The 18,621-nt window shown below is 42.7% G+C and overlaps 2 protein-coding genes across 2 annotated transcripts in view; one reads left to right on the top strand and one right to left on the bottom strand.

Moving 5' to 3' along the window:
* The first annotated feature begins 372 nt into the window (after window positions 1–372).
* smarca5 (SNF2 related chromatin remodeling ATPase 5) lies at window positions 373–13,833 on the top strand. Its single transcript, XM_080414249.1, has 24 exons — window positions 373–655; window positions 1,890–2,033; window positions 2,181–2,347; window positions 2,805–2,905; window positions 3,274–3,374; window positions 3,482–3,661; window positions 4,301–4,456; window positions 4,637–4,768; window positions 4,858–4,926; window positions 5,045–5,154; window positions 5,680–5,906; window positions 6,007–6,128; window positions 6,817–6,969; window positions 7,293–7,425; window positions 7,927–8,075; window positions 8,346–8,468; window positions 8,727–8,834; window positions 9,668–9,781; window positions 9,876–9,998; window positions 10,496–10,628; window positions 10,942–11,060; window positions 11,357–11,569; window positions 11,927–12,043; window positions 12,464–13,833. Exons 1-24 carry the CDS (start codon window positions 578–580, stop codon window positions 12,527–12,529), a joined length of 3,138 nt encoding a protein of 1,045 aa, XP_080270375.1. The 5' UTR covers window positions 373–577; the 3' UTR covers window positions 12,530–13,833.
* A 532-nt stretch (window positions 13,834–14,365) lies between these two features.
* frem3 (Fras1 related extracellular matrix 3) overlaps window positions 14,366–18,621 on the bottom strand; it is a 37,813-nt gene continuing 33,557 nt past the window's right edge. Inside the window, exons 19-24 of the mRNA XM_080414240.1 lie at window positions 17,973–18,100; window positions 17,484–17,618; window positions 16,556–16,682; window positions 15,981–16,168; window positions 15,748–15,894; window positions 14,366–15,456 (exon numbers count right to left, since the gene is read on the bottom strand). Coding sequence (XP_080270366.1) covers window positions 14,860–15,456; window positions 15,748–15,894; window positions 15,981–16,168; window positions 16,556–16,682; window positions 17,484–17,618; window positions 17,973–18,100 — 1,322 coding nt within the window. The 3' untranslated portion in view covers window positions 14,366–14,859. The remainder of the gene's footprint in view (window positions 15,457–15,747; window positions 15,895–15,980; window positions 16,169–16,555; window positions 16,683–17,483; window positions 17,619–17,972; window positions 18,101–18,621) is intronic.

The raw sequence follows: 18,621 nt of genomic DNA, 5'->3' as shown, positions 1-18,621 counted from the left end.
TTGTGGTGCCACAGATTGAAAACCCATTCATTTCCCCCATAGAGATTTCTGAACATATTTATATAAATTATTTTAAGCCTGGAACTAAGCCCTCCAGGCTCCTGGTGAATCATCATGGCCATAAAACACTTGATTCTGTGTCAATTATTACCTATTTGAATATTTAATTATATTATATACAATATTTATTAAATACAATTTTGTGTTCTTCAAATATTTTTGTTTTTATTAAGGTTTAAAGTGATCATGTGGCCTGGTAGTAGTCGCTTCTTTTGGGCTTGTTTTCATAGAATCTGGCAACACTGCACACCAGGTCCTGTGGGCGCTGTGTTTTCCTCCGCGGTGGAAAAAGCCTGGTGACGCGGTCGCGGGGTAAGAACGCGGGTGAATGACGGAGAGAGGCTAGCAGTTAGCTGCGTGTGATCACCATCACCTCTGTTTTTCATTACTATAAACAATACGATCACTGCTTTTACCGCGACAGACTACAACGGCCTGTTCAGCGGAGCCACAAAGAGACCTCAGAACACGAGGATAACGGGATTTTATTCCAATCGAAACGGTACATTTGGCCAAAATGTCCGAAAGTGCGAACGGTGCCGTGGAACAGCGGGAAGAGCAGGCTGAAGTGCCCGAGACCATCGGAGGAATGGAGGTGAGAGACATGAGGGGACGGCGGTCATCCAACATATATCTGATCACACACATCATCCCGTTAAAAGTCCATGGAGTTGGTGTTCTCCCTCCTATCTGTTGGGTGTCTGTGTCTGTCTCTCCTGAATGGAACCGGTTGAAAGTTTCTCTTTTGTGTTGTGAGCTGCTAGCCATTAGCCCGACCGTTCATTCAGATCATTACCGATGTGTGTTTCATAAGAGCTGCTGCTAGCTCGGCCCCAGTGCTGCTGCTAGCTACTAGCGGCACTGTGGTCATTGTTCTAAACTCCACTCACTCACTGCGTGGTTTCGTTTAGTCGGATCATGTTGTGTTCGATTGATACTTAGCTGCGTGCTGGTGTCGTTCTCGGTAAATAGAAGATCTACGAGTTCACCACGCGTCAGGAACGTGACGCGTTGTTGTGAGCTAAGCTTGTAGATCTGCTATTTACCAGTGTGTGCAACTAAGTATAAATCAGGCTTTAAAGAAGCGAGGAGTTGCAAACTGTGATCCATCCAGCGAACCTCTATCCCCTGGTACAGGTCAGACCACAATGGAAACAAGTCCTTCGGGATTTGTGTTATCCTGGCTTAACATAACTTTTGACTGTACTACTGTACTGTTAACAATCTAATAGTAATGTATTCAATCAAAAGGGCCATGTATTCCTCTTGTATAAACAGTTTTGACTGTACTAACCAGGCACAGTCAAAACTAGCAGGTCAGCTGTCTTGACTTTCCATGTCTTTGTTTTGGACAGAAATTAAGTGAGGGATGCTGCAGTATTTCAGTCTCCTAGCCGTCTTCGGTCTTAGATCCTACTTTTAATATCTGCAATACCAACCCTTGACAGATCATACATGATCCAAACAGAAAAGTCCAATCTGATTGTATTAGACTACGTTAAACTCGCTGTACGGAAAGCTTGGATAATCCTCTTTGTACCTGTCAAGTTTTTGTTTCATAAAAATACACTGTAGACATGTTATGAGCTACTTTCTGTGCACGTGATTATTTTTCTAAGTGTTTTCTAAGTTCGGAAGCGCTCGTTTTCAATAACACAAGTTCAACGTTCTGCTGCCTCCTGCATTATGTGCAATTTCAAAACGGGTGGTACGCAAGTCTCCTCCTGCAGCCGCTGTGTATTTACAGATGCTCCTCAGATGCTTGAAAGTAGTTAACATCATTCAGTCACTAAGCTAGATTTCCCTTTGTGCTGTTTGTTGATGTTCAGGAGAAATTAGACTCATTGGAGCCAGCAAAGGAGTCGTCCTCAGAAACTGGGCCAGAGGCGGCGGATGCGTCCTCATCAGAAGCTGGAGCAGACGCGCAAGATGCCACCTCATCCGGGACGAAGGAAGGATATGAAGAGAAAATGGTACATCGCCACTACTCTGCCACTATTTACACCCTGTAACCATGGGGTTTACATGATTTATTGTACTTTTTGTAATAGGTTATTGTTAAATTAAATATGTACATTTAATTTCTTTCTTTGCTTATTGTTTGTGCATCATACAAATAGGCAACAGACCGGACCAACAGATTTGAGTACCTGTTGAAGCAAACGGAGGTGTTTGCTCATTTCATTCAACCAGCAGCACAGAAGACCCCCACGTCTCCACTGAAGATGAAACCAGGGCGTCCCCGCGTCAAGAAAGATGAGAAGCAAACCTTGCTTTCTATTGGAGAGTGAGTATATGACTACATCCTATCCTATCCTATATTAGAATTGCCTAGAGGGTCAACCGACTGTGGGTCGGCAGTGGACGTCTCAAATGTAACATGTGGACCTGCGAGGTGCTCCCATCCGCACCAAACTTGCCACCAAACTTAGTCTTTTGTAATCACATGTTTTGTCTAACATCTCTTTCTACACAAAGTTAAGTTTGTAATGTTTTGAACCATTTCTTCTTTGAACAAGTGACTATAAACATTGAGTCACTATCTTGCCCTGTGTTGTTTTTAAGTTACAATGTCAAGTATATTTGTTATCTGCTGCTGGTATTATACTTTTTATACAATTATACTGTGTTTTTTTGTTGTCTATAGTTTTGTGTCCATTTAACAAAGCTGTCCCATTAGAAAACATTTTCTACTGACCCCTCTCATCTTAATAAATATTGATCATATCTTCTATGTTTGTCAGTAATCGTCATCGTCGCACAGAGCAAGAGGAAGATGAGGAACTTCTAAGCGAGAGCAACAAAACCACTAACATCTGCACACGCTTTGACGACTCGCCTTCCTGTAAGCATTTTTTGGGAAAATACGATTTTTCAAGGGAAAGTCGACCAAAGGTCTTGTACAACAATGACTTTCCTTACATTCATTCATTTACACATTCAAAAGAACATGCAGTATTCCACTTTGGCCACTTCTGGTGTACTTGGGGTTCCTTGCTCAAGGACACTGACAGTAGTAATTTGGATAAGTGTATGTTTAGTATTTTTGAGGGAACTGAAACGATAGCCGGTTCACTTCTCTAACTTGTAGGCTGCCACCAACACCCGTACCAAGTATCTGCTTTTGCATTGACTTGAGAAAAAAAGGGCATTTTGTCAATGGCAACTGTGATGAAGTTATTAAGTCATGTTTCTCTTCATATCCAAAACCAGATGTCAAAAATGGGCAAATGAGGGACTACCAGGTCCGTGGTCTAAACTGGCTCATCTCTCTGTACGAGAACGGAATCAACGGCATCCTCGCTGACGAAATGGTACATGCAAATAAATGTCCCCATTACAAATGTGTGTGTGGTTGTGTCCCTCTGTTACTCTCCCTCTCACTTATACCCTGCATATGTGTTTTTTCTTCCCTCATCAGGGTTTGGGGAAGACCCTGCAGACCATCTCCCTGCTGGGCTACATGAAGCACTACAGAAACATCCCTGGACCCCACATGGTGCTGGTGCCCAAGTCCACCCTCTACAATTGGATGAACGAGTTCAAGCGCTGGGTGCCTTCGCTCCGCGCCGTTTGCCTCATCGGAGACAGAGAACAGAGGGTAGGCATGGGTCTGACTGTCATTGTTGGGTTCTGGCTAATTATTCATGATCATTAATGTCTAGACTCAGATCAGATTCACATTTTCTACCCACAATGTGTGTGTGCAAATACATGCACATTCCTGCTCAGCACTCTTGTGCATAATGCAATACAATACAAAGCAAGATTCAGCTGTTTCCCATCACATCACAACACAGCAGTATGTTGTTTAGATCATTCATATTGCTGATGTTGACACAAGTGTGTGTGGAATCCACTTATGTTTTGTGATGGTCTGCCTGCCGTTTTGGTTCAGTAATAAAAAATAAGGGGTAGAGAGAGCAGATGGATGCCTGGTGACGGGTGTCAAATTCTTGTCGTGCTGGTGGTAGGCTTGTAAGCCTGTGAACTACAGGTTGTGTCTGCTGACCATCTCAAGGTTCGAGGTTTCTGTACTATTACGTCTTGTGTACAAGTACATAAGAGTAAAACTATTTTGTTCATCTCAGTAGAAGAGAGTCATTAGGCAAATCATAACGCTACAAACAACATGCTGCCAGTAGTCTTTATCTGTTCATTCTGGCTTTGATGACTTATAGTGAAATGGATGTTGTAAAACATCCATAAATGTATGAAATGTGGTTGTTTTCTACTCCAGACGGCCCTGATCAGAGACGTGCTGCTGCCGGGGGAGTGGGACGTGTGCGTCACCTCCTATGAGATGCTCATCATTGAGAAGGCAGTCTTTAAGAAGTTCAACTGGCGGTACTTGGTCATTGACGAAGCCCATAGGATCAAGAATGAGAAATCAAAGGTCAGTGCATCTACCTTCCATGACTTAAATAAGAAATTCCGGATCACATCAAGCACAAATTAGATGTATTTCTAAAGCACATAATGAAATGATACTTTGTTTGTTTCTCCTTGACAAAACAGTCTAATAACATTAATTAAAAAATTGACCTAATCATGTATACGTTTCCTTTTACTGTAGCTGTCAGAAATTGTGCGTGAGTTCAAGACCACCAATCGTCTCCTGCTGACTGGAACGCCCCTGCAGAACAACCTCCATGAACTGTGGGCTCTGCTCAACTTCCTGCTGCCTGATGTCTTCAACTCCTCAGAGGTATATTTATGTGCTAATGTTGTGGTCCCTGAAAAACTACTAGGTATGTCGTATCGGCAAACTAATTGAGCTTCTGTTTATCTTCAAAGGACTTTGATTCCTGGTTCGACACAAACAACTGCCTGGGTGATACAAAGCTGGTGGAGCGTCTTCACACTGTACGTATTTTTTTATGGAACAGAGAATATTCTACTTGCAGAGAATAGTTTTATAATTTTTTACCAGCAAATATGTCTGTGTGTATTCAGGCAGCTTTTTGCATTGTATTCGGTTTAGGTCCTGCGTCCCTTCTTGCTCCGTCGTATCAAAGCCGATGTGGAGAAGTCTCTGCTTCCTAAGAAAGAGGTTAAGATGTATGTGGGCCTGAGCAAGATGCAAAGAGAGTGGTGAGTGTCCCTAATTAACTAGTATTGTCAGTAACTTTCATCCATGCAATCCAGGAACGCATCTGTCATTTTAGATTTCTTTGGCTATTTAATTAAAATCTGCTATTTTTGAAAAATAGTGAAACTTTGTGCAAATCTTTGAATATATATATTTTTAAAGCGAACATTTGTAACTCAAATCTTTGCTTCTGAGGGGGTTCCTGGAACGAAATATTTTACAAAATTGCTTTACAAAATGAAGAGATAAAAAATGAAAGATTTGCCAAAATGTTCATGATTTTTCAAAAATAGCAGATCTACAAGCTGAGCTTGTATTTCTGCTATTTTTTAATAGCCAAAGAAATCTAAAATGACAGATGCGTTCCTGGATTGAATGGGTCAAGAGACAGAGAGAATGTTGTAATGTCTTAATAATAGTGAGTGGTACAAGTATGTTTTTGCTATCGTAAACCTTCTAGTTAATTGCACTACAGATTAAGGTTTTGAATACTAATGAATCACAATGAATATCGTCATAAAACCTAGGTACACCAAGATCCTGATGAAGGACATCGACATCCTGAACTCTGCGGGGAAGACGGACAAGATGCGTCTGCTGAACGTGCTCATGCAGCTGAGGAAGTGCTGCAACCACCCGTACCTGTTTGACGGAGCCGAGCCCGGACCCCCCTACACCACCGACCTCCACCTGGTGGTCAACAGCGGCAAGATGGCTGTGCTTGACAAGCTGCTTCCTAAGATGAAGGAGCAGGGTGAGCAGAGGCGTTTTGACGGTGGTCTTACTGGCCCGGCTGCCCCGGTTTCCTTTATATTTGACCGACGGACGCTAAACTCCCCGTCCTCTTTTCGCAGGTTCTCGTATTCTGATCTTCAGTCAGATGACGAGGATACTGGACATCTTGGAGGACTACTGCATGTGGAGGAACTTCAACTACTGCCGTCTGGACGGTCAGACCCCGCACGAGGAGAGACAGGTTGGCTGTTTGTTTGAAACTCTCATCTCATGGGTTCTTCCAATGCAGTGGTTCTCAACCAGTGGTCCGGGGACCACCAGTGGTCCTCGAGGGGGTTCCAGGTGGTCCCCAGCTAAATGATGGAGAGTTGGTAACCAAATGGACCCTTTATTAGATCTTTAACTCTTGAGAGTGTAAAATGAAACCAGCCGTTTCATTTTACTCTCAAGAGTTAAATCATTGTTAAACATCAGCATTACTTAATTAAAGAATTGTTATTTTGATCAACGTTTGCCTGTTATCTCTCCTATGGTACCAACATCAATACAGCATCATGGAATTGTGGACAAAATCTTATCCAATGACAACAAAATATTCTAAATCTTGGGTCTGAGAGTCTAAATCTCATCAAATGGTGGTCCATGGCTTTAATGCCCAATAAATAATGGACCTTGATATGAAAAGGGATGAGAATCACTGTTCTAATGCATCTTTTGATCTGTGTTTCAATATCCTCTTCTCCATCCTGTCTGTCATTCTATTCTCTAATTAAAATTGAAATACCATTAAAAGAAATGCATTAGTGTAGACATAAATTATTTTTAAATATACAAGTAGGCTACTAGAATTAGTATAGCTTCTAATACTAATTTAAGAAAGTAATGTTATAACAAGTCATTTACCTCGTCATCGTGTTGTGTTTTTCCAGATCTCCATCAACGCATACAATGAGCCCAACAGCTCTAAGTTCATCTTCATGTTGAGCACCAGGGCTGGCGGTCTGGGCATTAACCTGGCCACAGCTGACGTAGTCATCCTCTATGACTCAGACTGGAACCCTCAAGTCGACCTGCAGGCCATGGTCAGTACTCAACGAGAAAATCCTCACTTCTATTTGAAAGAGCAGTAAAATTATATTAGGATATATAGCCATGATACCAGGGCAATTTTATTGTGCAATTGTAATCCCACATGTATTGAGTTTTTAACACTGAAGTACTATGGCTTTTACACTTTGAAATCTAAGTGTTTTATTATTACAAACGGCTTATTAAATCTAAATAAAAACATAGAAAGAAAGATATGTTTTCAGCATGATGGGATTTGTAGTCTGATTGGTATTTTCTTTTAGCCATGTTCCTATATCTTTGTATGAATGGAACTGTTCCCACCCGTCTCTCTCAGGACCGAGCTCACAGGATTGGTCAGCAGAAGCAGGTGCGCGTGTTCCGCTTCATCACAGAGAACACAGTGGAGGAGAGGATCGTGGAGAGAGCCGAGATGAAGCTCCGCCTCGACTCCATTGTCATCCAACAAGGTACTGGTCCACCTAGCTTAGCACGTTTTTCTTATAAATAGATTTTTACCACTGCGCTCGGGTTGCGCAGTGGTAAAGTCCCTGCCCATCACCACGGAGGTTGTGGGTTCGAATCCACCGTGGCCCGTGTTCGGGGGAGGGAAGCCGGCCGGGGAGGTTGATATTTGGTCATTGTACTCCTACGGTCTGGGGCGGCACCCGCCAGCGGGGAGTGTTGGGCGGGAGGAGTAGCACGAAGGCTCTACATCCTCCCGGTGCGGGCTCCTCACTGCCAGGTGAGTCAGTAGGATACGACAGCAGTGACAACACAGACATGTGTGTGGGGGAGGAATCAATTGGCACAACGACTAAATTGGGGAGAAAAATGTAATAATAAAACTAAAAAAAGACCAGAAAATGATCATCCATTGCTGTCATTTAATACTATATTAGATTTTATTGCGGTTTGATATGTAAATGTTCAACTATGGCCTTTTTTTGTTTTACTCAACTGTATTTTAGGAAGACTAGTGGACTCCGGCGCCAACAAGTTGGCCAAGGACGAGATGCTTTCCATCATTCGTCATGGCGCCACGCACGTGTTCGCTTCGAAGGAGAGCGATATCACAGATGACGACATCAATGTGATCCTGGAGCGGGGAGAGAAGAAGGTGAGAGAACAAATATTGCATGTGTGAGACATGAAGGTGGCTACATCAGCGAGCACGTTACAGGGACATACTCTAATCTGAATCTTGGTCTTTTTTGTGTCTCTCTCTTCTGGTCTTTTTGTGTGTCTCTTCTGCCATTGTATTGTCAAATTAAATAAAATTGCCACATACTATTTATAAACTAATTTCATACATGTTATTTAATGCAGGTTATTATTTCTTTGTTTTTAACTATACCAAATGGTCTTTACCATCTCTTTTGCTAACTAGACCAACGAGCTGAAGGATAAAATGTCCAACATGGGCGAGAGCTCCCTGAGGAACTTCTCCATGGACACAGAGAACACCAGTGTCTACAACTTTGAAGGAGAGGACTACAGGGAGAAGAAAAAGGTCGGTTAAATACTACTCATGTACCCCCATCCCGAGGTCATGGAAGTCTTCAAGGGATGAACGGGGGTGTTGCTTGCAGATCAGATCCAAATAAACATTGTGTTTTAGAAATATATAATGATACATATAATCAGATCATACCCTTCCCGTTCACATAGTCCAGTAGCAAATGTGCATCTTCAGCTGTTTACAGATGACTTATGTTTTGTATATTTAAAGATGTGTACAGGTATTTGATGTTGTCCTCTGTTCCTTCAGGTCATCACTAACTGGATCGAGCCGCCCAAGAGAGAGAGGAAGGCCAACTACGCTGTGGATGCTTACTTCAGAGAAGCACTGAGAGTCAGTGAGCCAAAAGCACCCAAGGTACTGCGGCTTTTCAAACAATACTCACAGCTAGGGGTGGGCGATATGGCAAAATATTATATCACGATTCTTTTCCGCCAATATCACAATCACGATATTTATCACGATACCTTTTTGGTGTGAGGTTTGGACATCGACATTCGCTGCACTGTGATTGGCCACCATTGTACCCCCCCCACCCATTGCACCCCCCCAACCCTGCGCTGTGATTGGCCACCATTGTACCCCCCTAACCCTGCACCGTGATTGGCCAATCACAGTCTATTCAGGACTGTGATTGGCTAGTGAAACATGACACATGTGCATAGCCCTATAAATAGGACTATGCAATAAAAAAAAACACATTTATGTTTTTTTTTCAGCAAGCCACATTTATGGCTCGCTGACTCTCAGTGCTTCTCTGAAGTAAGCATCTCTCTGAAGTAAGCACTTAAAAAAGTTAGGGGTGTACAATGGTTGGTCCACAATATTACTTTTCTTTAAGTGAACTTCCAAGTGGGCGGTGTGGTCACATGACCACTGTGACCACACCGCCCACTTCACACTGGGTGTGATTTTTTTATGTTCGTTTCACCATATCGACCACCCCTACTCAAAGCTATTGCATCAAACTAAACAGTCTAACACAGATTTGTTTTGTTTGAGATTTGGGTTTCATCAGTGTCAACAGGAGGATTCCATGTACAGCTATTAGTTTACCAAATGCCAAACAATGACATTTAGCCAAGATAGCTCACATTAGCAAGTTACTGAACCTCCTAAAACTTTGCGAGCAATACTTGAAGAAAAGTGTTACCAGGCGTTTTGAAGACACCTTACTTGTTCCTTTCCAGGCTCCTCGTCCGCCCAAGCAACCCAATGTCCAGGACTTCCAGTTCTTCCCTCCCCGTCTCTTTGAGCTGCTCGAGAAAGAGATTCTTTATTACAGGAAGACCATTGGCTACAAGGTAATGCAAATCACCTCCTCACTTGATAACAACTTTTTTTCCCAGCACATTAACATTGAATGAAATTCTAACTGAATGTTGCCTCCCCTTTCAGGTTCCTCGTAACCCAGAAATGCCAAACTCTGCCCTGCACCAGAGGGAGGAACAGGGAAAGATTGACGAGGCCGAGGCCCTGTCGGATGAGGAGCTGGAAGAGAAGGAGAACCTTCTCTCACAGGTACTGAGACGGTCTCCCTATTTTAGCTTGTACACGCCTCCTTCACACATTCAATAAACACATTAGATGTGAAATCCGACCGTCCATCCGCACCGACCGACCTTATCTTGCAAACTACTAGACCGATCAGCACCAAACTTTGTATGCACGACACGCTGCCAGTGGGCCACACAAGTACCTCCACAAATGTTTCACATATGTTTTATACTTATACTTTAATCTTTAGCTTTCATTTGATAAAGACAGTCCTCTGACCTGCCTGAAACCTAGACCAAATGTTGAGTCATATGTCATAGACTAGGCGTCCCCAAACGTTCTAGGCCCAAGAACCCCCTCCCTCCAATATTTTCAAAGATTTGCTACAAAACTTAACTACATATTATTCTGAGCTGCTCCAGTGCTTTCTTTATTACCTCTGCAACTTGAACGTAATATACATGTACTTTTGTTGTATCGTTACTGGACACATTTTCACCAGTTGCTTCTCTTCTCTGCAGGGTTTCACCATTTGGAACAAACGTGACTTTAATCAGTTCATCAAAGCCAACGAGAAGTGGGGGAGAGACGACATCGAGAACATCGCCAGAGAGGTGGAGGGCAAGACGCCCGAAGAAGTTATGGAATATTCCGGTAATGCAGCAATTCACCATTACTACATAATGTAGGACAGTTACCGATGTGTACTTAATTGCACGGCAGGGTCAGGGGCGAAAATTGCCGATCTACAAGCTCAATGCGTTGTAAGCGCGTATACCTGCTATGTTTGTTGCACAACTAAGTATAAATCATGCTTTACTGATTATTGGCATGTTCTCTGTGCATGGTATTACCTGTGTTTGTATAGGGGACAACTACAGTGAGAGAGAGCTTGTGGAATTTGTTTATATACAGTGTATATTTATGTATGGTATATCAATATTTGTGTGTATCTCTTTTCTAATAGCCGTGTTTTGGGAGCGCTGCAACGAGCTCCAGGACATTGAGAAGATCATGGCTCAAATCGAGAGAGGAGAGGCGAGGATCCAGAGGAGGATAAGCATTAAGAAGGCACTAGATTCCAAGGTAGCAAGCCGCCAGCCATATGGCATCCAACTGCCGTTTAAAATACCTAATTAAGTTTATGTTAGATGGTTCATGTTCAGGTCTTTCACTCGTAAAGTCGTACTTATCTCTTAATTGACTTTTAATTGAGGCAATTAGGACAGTAACTCTGCCTCTGCTGTGATTTTGTTTTCATCAAAGCAGACAGGCTGTGGTGTTTTGTAAATACCGATTTTGTCTTTTAATTCCCATCACATCCAAATTAACCTGTGTGTGTGTGTGTGTGTGTGTGTGTGTGTGTGTGTGTGTGTGTTCAGATTGGGCGCTACAAGGCCCCGTTCCACCAGCTGCGTATCTCCTACGGCACCAACAAGGGCAAGAACTACACAGAGGAGGAGGACCGCTTCCTTATCTGCATGCTACACAAGCTAGGCTTTGACAAGGAGAGCGTGTACGACGAGCTGCGCCAGTGCATACGCAACTCACCACAGTTCCGCTTTGACTGGTTCCTCAAGTCCAGGACGGCCATGGTGAGTAGTCTGACATAATCTCTCCTACTGTAGCCTGTAGGTGAAGCATTATTACCTGCTGGGTTTCCGTGACTCTGAATGTGTGGGCGTATTACTGTGGTATCTGTTGTTTGATTTGCCAATATTTTTGAAAGCTAGAATATGATCCATTAATTGTCATTTAAAAACTATTATGACATTGCCATTTGATATGGCAATGTCAATGTCATATCATACTCAAATGACAATGCCATTTGAGTATGATATGTTGCTTAGTTTGAAAGTGTAATAACTTTCCCATTGTAAGTCTGTTCCTTCATGTATATGTAGTCCTGTACTTTCACATTTTGTAAATACTATTCATGCTTGTGTGTGCAGGAGCTCCAAAGGAGATGCAACACCCTGATCACATTGATAGAGAGGGAGAACATGGAACTAGAGGAGAGAGAGAAGGCAGAAAAGAAGAAGCGAGGAGGCCCAAAGACTAGCGGCTCGGTAAGACAACCACATCCTCGGCTAGCAGCAGTGGTCAAAGTTAAAATGATGAGTTTTCAAATTATTGTGATATTCATGATTCACAGTTCCTATGGCTCATTAAAAGTACTTAAAATGTATTAAAATAAGATTAGATCAGTGAAATTAAGGTCACAAATTGTCTTAAAATTAGTTATTCCATTTACAGATGATGCATGGCATTTAAGGCTGATGGGAAATGTGTTCTATACACCTTTATCCCCCTTTCTCTCTTTCTTCTCTTACTCTTTCTCTCTCAGTGGAATGACAATGTTTCAATATTAACAATATTCTGCAGCACTATGAATCACGCAGTACTATCTGCTTGTAAAGTCATTGAGACAGATTTTCTTTCTCCCATGTCCTTATTATTTACCACCTCTTACTTTAATGTTTCCCCAGGCACAAAAGCGCAAGTCTGAGGGAACGCCAGACGGACGTGGGCGCAGGAAAAAGCTCAAGTTGTGAAAATCCCCCCCCCCCTGAGTGGAGGGAGGTAACAGCGGCAGCCAGCTCTAGTTCTAGGTTTAATCGTAGCGTCTATGTTTGTTCTTTAAGGGTTGTGATGATGGTGATGTTGTACTGTACACACAAAAAGAAAACTTCCCAATGGACTGAATTACTACTTCGCTACTTTAATAACCACATTAACCCTGGCTTCCTTATTTTGTGGCGAAACCTTAGGTGAAACTTTGAAAAAAAATGTTTGAGAAAATAGCTGATCTACAAGCTTACAATGCGCCGCGATGCGTTGTGAGCTTGTAGATCGGCTATTTTTGCTGTGCAACACCCTCGTGTGACAAAGTATAAAACAGGCTTAAGTGGTTACATTAGCGTTTGGTTCTAGAAGGTTATTTTCTAGGAAGTGCTCAGGTTTGCCATGTTAGTCGCTCACCCTAAGTATGCACACACTGCAGCTGTGCAGTTTTTGGTTGATTTGTTTCGTTTTCTACATTTTGTTTTTCTTTCTAGTACTTGAGTTAAGATAAATGTATTTATGCTTGTTGGTTGTACCACATTCCATTGCTTGTAAACAATGATGTACCCCCTTTTTTAAATATCATTTTTTGTCCTATTACCTTCCTATGTGAAGTAGAAAATGTCTTTTTGAACGTCACAAATAAACCTTTTGTAAAAAAAAGAAAGAAAACTTTGCTTTTTTTAAATACATTTTTAACATTGACACTCAAGTGTGTAGTGCAATATTCTTATTAGATATAAGTCATGTGACCTGGACACTCGGAAGAAAAAAAAACAATTTCCAAAAAAACATTTTTAATAAAATAAATGAAACATGTTGACAAACAAAATAGTTGTGCCTCTTGTGGCCAGAAATTATTTTAGGGTTTGTCTTGTATTGGTAGGTCATGGGATCTGGAAGTGATTGAAAAATAAATATTTTTTCCAAAATAATTTCTAGAGAATAAGACACGTAAAATTATTAACAAACAAAACAGGTGTGTCCAATGTCGTTAAGCAGATTGATTTGATGCGTTATATCAACGATCGAGGGAAACTATTGTCGCCGTTGGGTAGCCTTGTATATCCAAAACCGTTACTTCAGGAAATAGGAAAAAGAACCTCCGTTCCAATGGATCCAATGTAGTTATTCAGTGGAGAAATATTAAAACCCACAGACAGACTTTCAACCCGGCGTCCCTGTAGTGAAAATAGATCTACAGACTTAGAGCTTATAGATCTATTTTCACTACTTTTGTGCAGCACTGTCAAACGGTGAATTATAAAATATGGCTTAATTGATTAAAGGATGACCAATAGCATTAACCTATGAAAAAACATAAAAATACGTATTGTATTGGTTTTCTCAGGACTTGTCATACACAGCGTAGATTGATTTATTGTTCTATAAGTTGTTTTTTTGTTTTTCAAGTTTCACCAGTGTATTAATACAATTTTCTGTTCTTGTAGTCCTGCATTGATATTTACACAGATTGTTTTGCATGTGATTTTTAAAACACATTCTCAAAAGACCTGAAACAAATGTATAAAAACAATTTCTGAAGGATAGTTCAGTAGCACTCTCAAAAAAGAATAAAAATGACACAATTACAATCCCTTTGAATAGCACCGTAATGGCATTCTGCAGTGGGCAAGTGCACCTGTGGCTTTTGTAAAGCACAAGTGTCATTACATTGTCAACATTACAAAAAAACACAAATTTATCATATCACCATTCGCTTAAAACATTCAATCCATTTTACTCTGCTCTCCACAAAAAATAACAAGATAATGGTTGACACAATGAATTACAATAATAAAAACAAGTTGGTAGACTAAATTTGCTTTTCTTTTTTTTGGAGCACTATAAAAAATCTCTTACTTTTCACCAAGTACAAATCAGGTTGACTTTTTTGCTGGTGTGAATACATTGCATTTTTAAGTAACTAGGAAAGGCTTAAAATATGTTCATTTTACAATCCTCAGATGGTGGGGGGGCTGCAGCCCCTTCTTTTTAGTGCCAATTTATTACAGACAGCAAAATAGAGGGCGCAGCAACCTGTAAATATACATACATCAGGTAAATGACATGAAGAGTTACCCACAGTGCTTCATTGGGGATCAGTAACTCTGGCGTGTGTATGCTACCTGTACATAAAGGGCCTGAAGAAGCACTGACATACAGCACCGCCGTCCAGAGTTCAGAGATCTGGCTGGATCTTTTCTTCAGTGCTTTGAGGAGTTGGGCTTTGAGGAAGAGGCACTGTGGTGGAGGAGACTGGCATAGTCTTATCAGGTGTCGTGTGTGTGTGTGTGTGTCAGGGATTGTTGGGGTGCCGCTAGACTTCAGAGCTGTCTGACCTATTCCACACACCTGCAGGCCCTCCACTGTAGCTGTTGTAGGCGGAGGAAGAGGAGGTAGCGTAGGAACTAGAAGGCACCTGACTGAGCTTCTTCTCCTTCCTCTTGCGCCGTAGCAGCAGTAAAACCACGGTGGCAATCAGGCAGATGAGGAGGACCAGGCCAGCAAGGCCCACCAGCATGGGCAAGGTGGACGAGTCCGTCGCCTCCCTGCCCGAGCTCTCCAGCAAGGGTCGCTCTAGGTAGGGCTCATGGTTGCGGTCGTGGCCGGGGGACCAGGGCTGGCGCTGGTTGACCACCATGCGGTCCGAGCGGTCCAGGGAGATGTGCTGGATGTTGGTACCACGGTTATTGTCCTCGCCGATGTCCTGGGTCGCATCAGGAGCGGGGAAGGCAGGGGCAGCACGGCGACGGCGCACAGCCACTTCAGAGGTGAGGGATTGGGGCTGGTCAACCACAGACGACAGGCTGTGGTGCAGGTACTCGAGGCTGCGCTTGCCAAGGTGGCGGTTGGCGTTCTCTCGGGAGCGGACGGTGTAGATGGTGTGGATGAACCACTCACGACCGGCAGCAACCTGAAGCACAGACACACACAATGTTTTAGCTGATAAAAAACGAAAAGGTCTGTTTCGGTTATTGCTTTTGTCTAATTTCAGTTTTATTAGTTTTTTTGTGGATTTTTTTACATTGTATAGAGACAGGAAATAGGGAGAGAGCAGGAGACATACAGCAAATGGTCCGGCCAACGTGGAATCGAACCATGGACTCGCTGTCAGGCATTAGAGCCCTAACCATTTGGATATCGGGTCGCCCCTATGTCTACTTTACAACCACGTGTGTGTGTGTGTGTGTGCATTTATCCAGACCTGGAAGAGAGGAGTTGAGGAGAGTGAGAAGCCATCTGATCCAGGCTGTTTGACCAGAGGCAGACCTCCAGGGGTGTCTAGGGCCAGAGTAGCCTCAAAGGACACGTCTCCAAACACTGTGGCCTGTGTCTCTGGTTGGGCTTTGTCCTGCAGAATGTTAGGAGAGGTACATTTTGAGATGTGTAAATGCTGCCTCTACAACACCCAGCTCCAATTGCTGTGACTGTACTTACCAGGATCTTGAAGCGGTAGAGCAGCGAGGGAGCGTCTGCCAAGCAGCCATACTCCTTGTTAGTGGGGTTGTACTTGGGGACGTATCCATCTGCCCCGGTGCAGAGGAAAACCTTCTCAATGCTACAGGCGAAGGAGTCTCCCAGGTTCTGCACTGGGTCCACCATCACACGACCATAGATGGAGGAGCCTGGTACCAAGAAGGGAAACATGATGAGTCAATCGGGGCTGTATGTCATGTCAGAAAATATTAAAATCCCAATAGATATCTCTTTTTAAATAAAAGTAATAATGATTCAGAAAGGTTTCTAAACACAATAGTCTGGTTTATGAAGTAAAGTACCCCCCCTGATGCAAAAATCTATGGTTTATTGTTGTGGTAAAACTATCTTTTTATTCTAACAGCAACATTTAAATATGCTTCACTGAAACAAATGCATTGAAATCCACCAGCTGTTGTAGTTACTTTATTTATATATTAGGTATATTTCTGCTTTAGGTAATGCAGGAGTAGAGACGACCAGGGCCTGCAGCTGTAATGATCATTAACCTCCACTAGGGGTCAGTGTTGCAGTACCTTCTTGGAAAGCAGTATCTGTTCCCTCTCCGAAGCCCATGGAGCCATCAGACAACCACAGCTCCTTCTTAGACAGCAGGAACATCTGGGTGTTCAAACTGAACTCAGCTGCCACTGGGTCGCTCACCTGCAGTACAGAACAAAGGGTTAATACTTTAAACTCTTGGGTACGGGTCTTCAACGTTTTTCAGACCAACAACCTTTTTAGCTGAAAAAGAGAGACAAAGCACGGTCCCCCACTTCATATTGTATAAAATTGTTTACATAGTTAACTTTTTCATAGATTTCGTAGATAACTTCATAGACTTGTTTGACAGCACTATCATCAGTGTTGTGTAAATTAACGTTTTTGTTTGTTTGTTTACACATTATCTTTTTTATATGCATATGAGGACATTATCTTTTCTATGTTGGATTCATTTTAATATGCATTTCCAGACATACCACTTAAACTCACTAAAGTAATAATAACTAAAGTATAATCAGCCGAACAGAGCGAATCAGTCTGGATTCCAGGCTATAAGTACTTAGCAAACGTCCGACCTCTGGCTCTGTACTTAATGTGCTCTTTTTTCCTCTCCACACCAAACCTCTTCGCTGAAAATAGCCGATCTACAAGCTCACAACGCGTCGCAGTGGGACTCATTGTGAGCTTGTAGATCTGCTATTTTCTGCAAATGTTACCCTCACCCCCCAGAATAGGGATTCTAGGGTTTAATGTAAAAAAAAAAAAACTGTTCCAATCACACAAAGATTTGGCGGCCCCCCTGTAGTAACTCTGAGGACCCTCTAGGGGTCCCGGACCCCCCTGTTGAAGACCCATGCTATAGAGAGCAATGTGTGTTTTTGGATCTGACGGTTCAGTGGCTTCTGCCAGTGATGTCCTGGCATTTAGTTATTAAGCTGATGTTCTCTTTCCCCTGCTGACCTGCTGGAAGCGGATGGACATGTCGAAGGTGAGAGGCTCCCTGGGGTGGCACACGGGAGGGATGCTGAACTCGCCGTTGGGAGACGCACTGCACGGGATCAACTTCACCGTGTAGGTCCCCGAGTAGTCCCGCACCTACAGGTCACACGCAGAAATACATATGCTAAGCATTAGGGCTACAACTGTCCATTCTTTTCCTAGTGATTTCTCTATTGATTACTCTTCCGATTAACTAAATATTCCTGAAGTGTTTTTGATAACATTTTAGATTTTTTATATATCAACTAATTGATGCAAAAACAAAAACCAAAAAAATGGGAAATTGACTAAATGAATTAGTCTGTTATATTTGTTTAACCACATAAGCCCCGTTTCATACTTTGTCGTACGGTGACGGTGTTGTGCACAAATACAGAAAATAGCTAATCTACAAGCTCAACACACACACACACACACACACACACACAGGTATTATTGAGAGTATCTCACAGCAAAGTCCGAGACAAAGCTCCACTGCTGCATGGGCTGGTTGTAGGTGGGCTCCGTCCGCACCAAGGACAGACTGAAGGTCAAGCCAGGGTGGTCTGCACACATCACCATGGATGACAGGCCGGATCCTGGGAGGGAACACACACACACACACACACACACACACACACACACACACACACACACACACACACACACACACACACACACACACACACACACACACACACACACACACACACACACACACACACACACACACACACACACAGGTTCATATACATTTAACATAAGACAAAAACAGTGCATACTAATCATAAAGTAAAGTCCATTTTTTTCATACTATCAGATTTTTCAGTACTTATCATGCAGACTTGGGGGGTGTATTTGTGTTGAAACATTGACATTCTAGATTGTCTGCGCCATTTGTCTCCACGCCGTAAACGGTCTGGGGTCATTTTGACATTTGCTGTTGTGACCCCTGGTGCTTTGACACAGGAAGGACACCCAGTGTGGAAGACCAGAAATAGATGCAGAGAGGATGTGGGCCACGGTGGAATCCAATAGGAGCTGGCAATATAGAATGACCCTGCCGTATGGGATAGGTTAAGTGTGTGCGAGTGCGTGTGCGTGTGCGTGTGCGTGTGCG

This window comes from Gymnoscopelus braueri, assembly GCF_963280865.1.
Source record: "Gymnoscopelus braueri genome assembly, chromosome: 2".
Taxonomy (NCBI): Eukaryota; Metazoa; Chordata; class Actinopteri; order Myctophiformes; family Myctophidae; genus Gymnoscopelus; species Gymnoscopelus braueri.
Note: the sequence above shows the minus strand (reverse complement) of the source record. Positions and strands in the feature narration are given on the sequence as shown.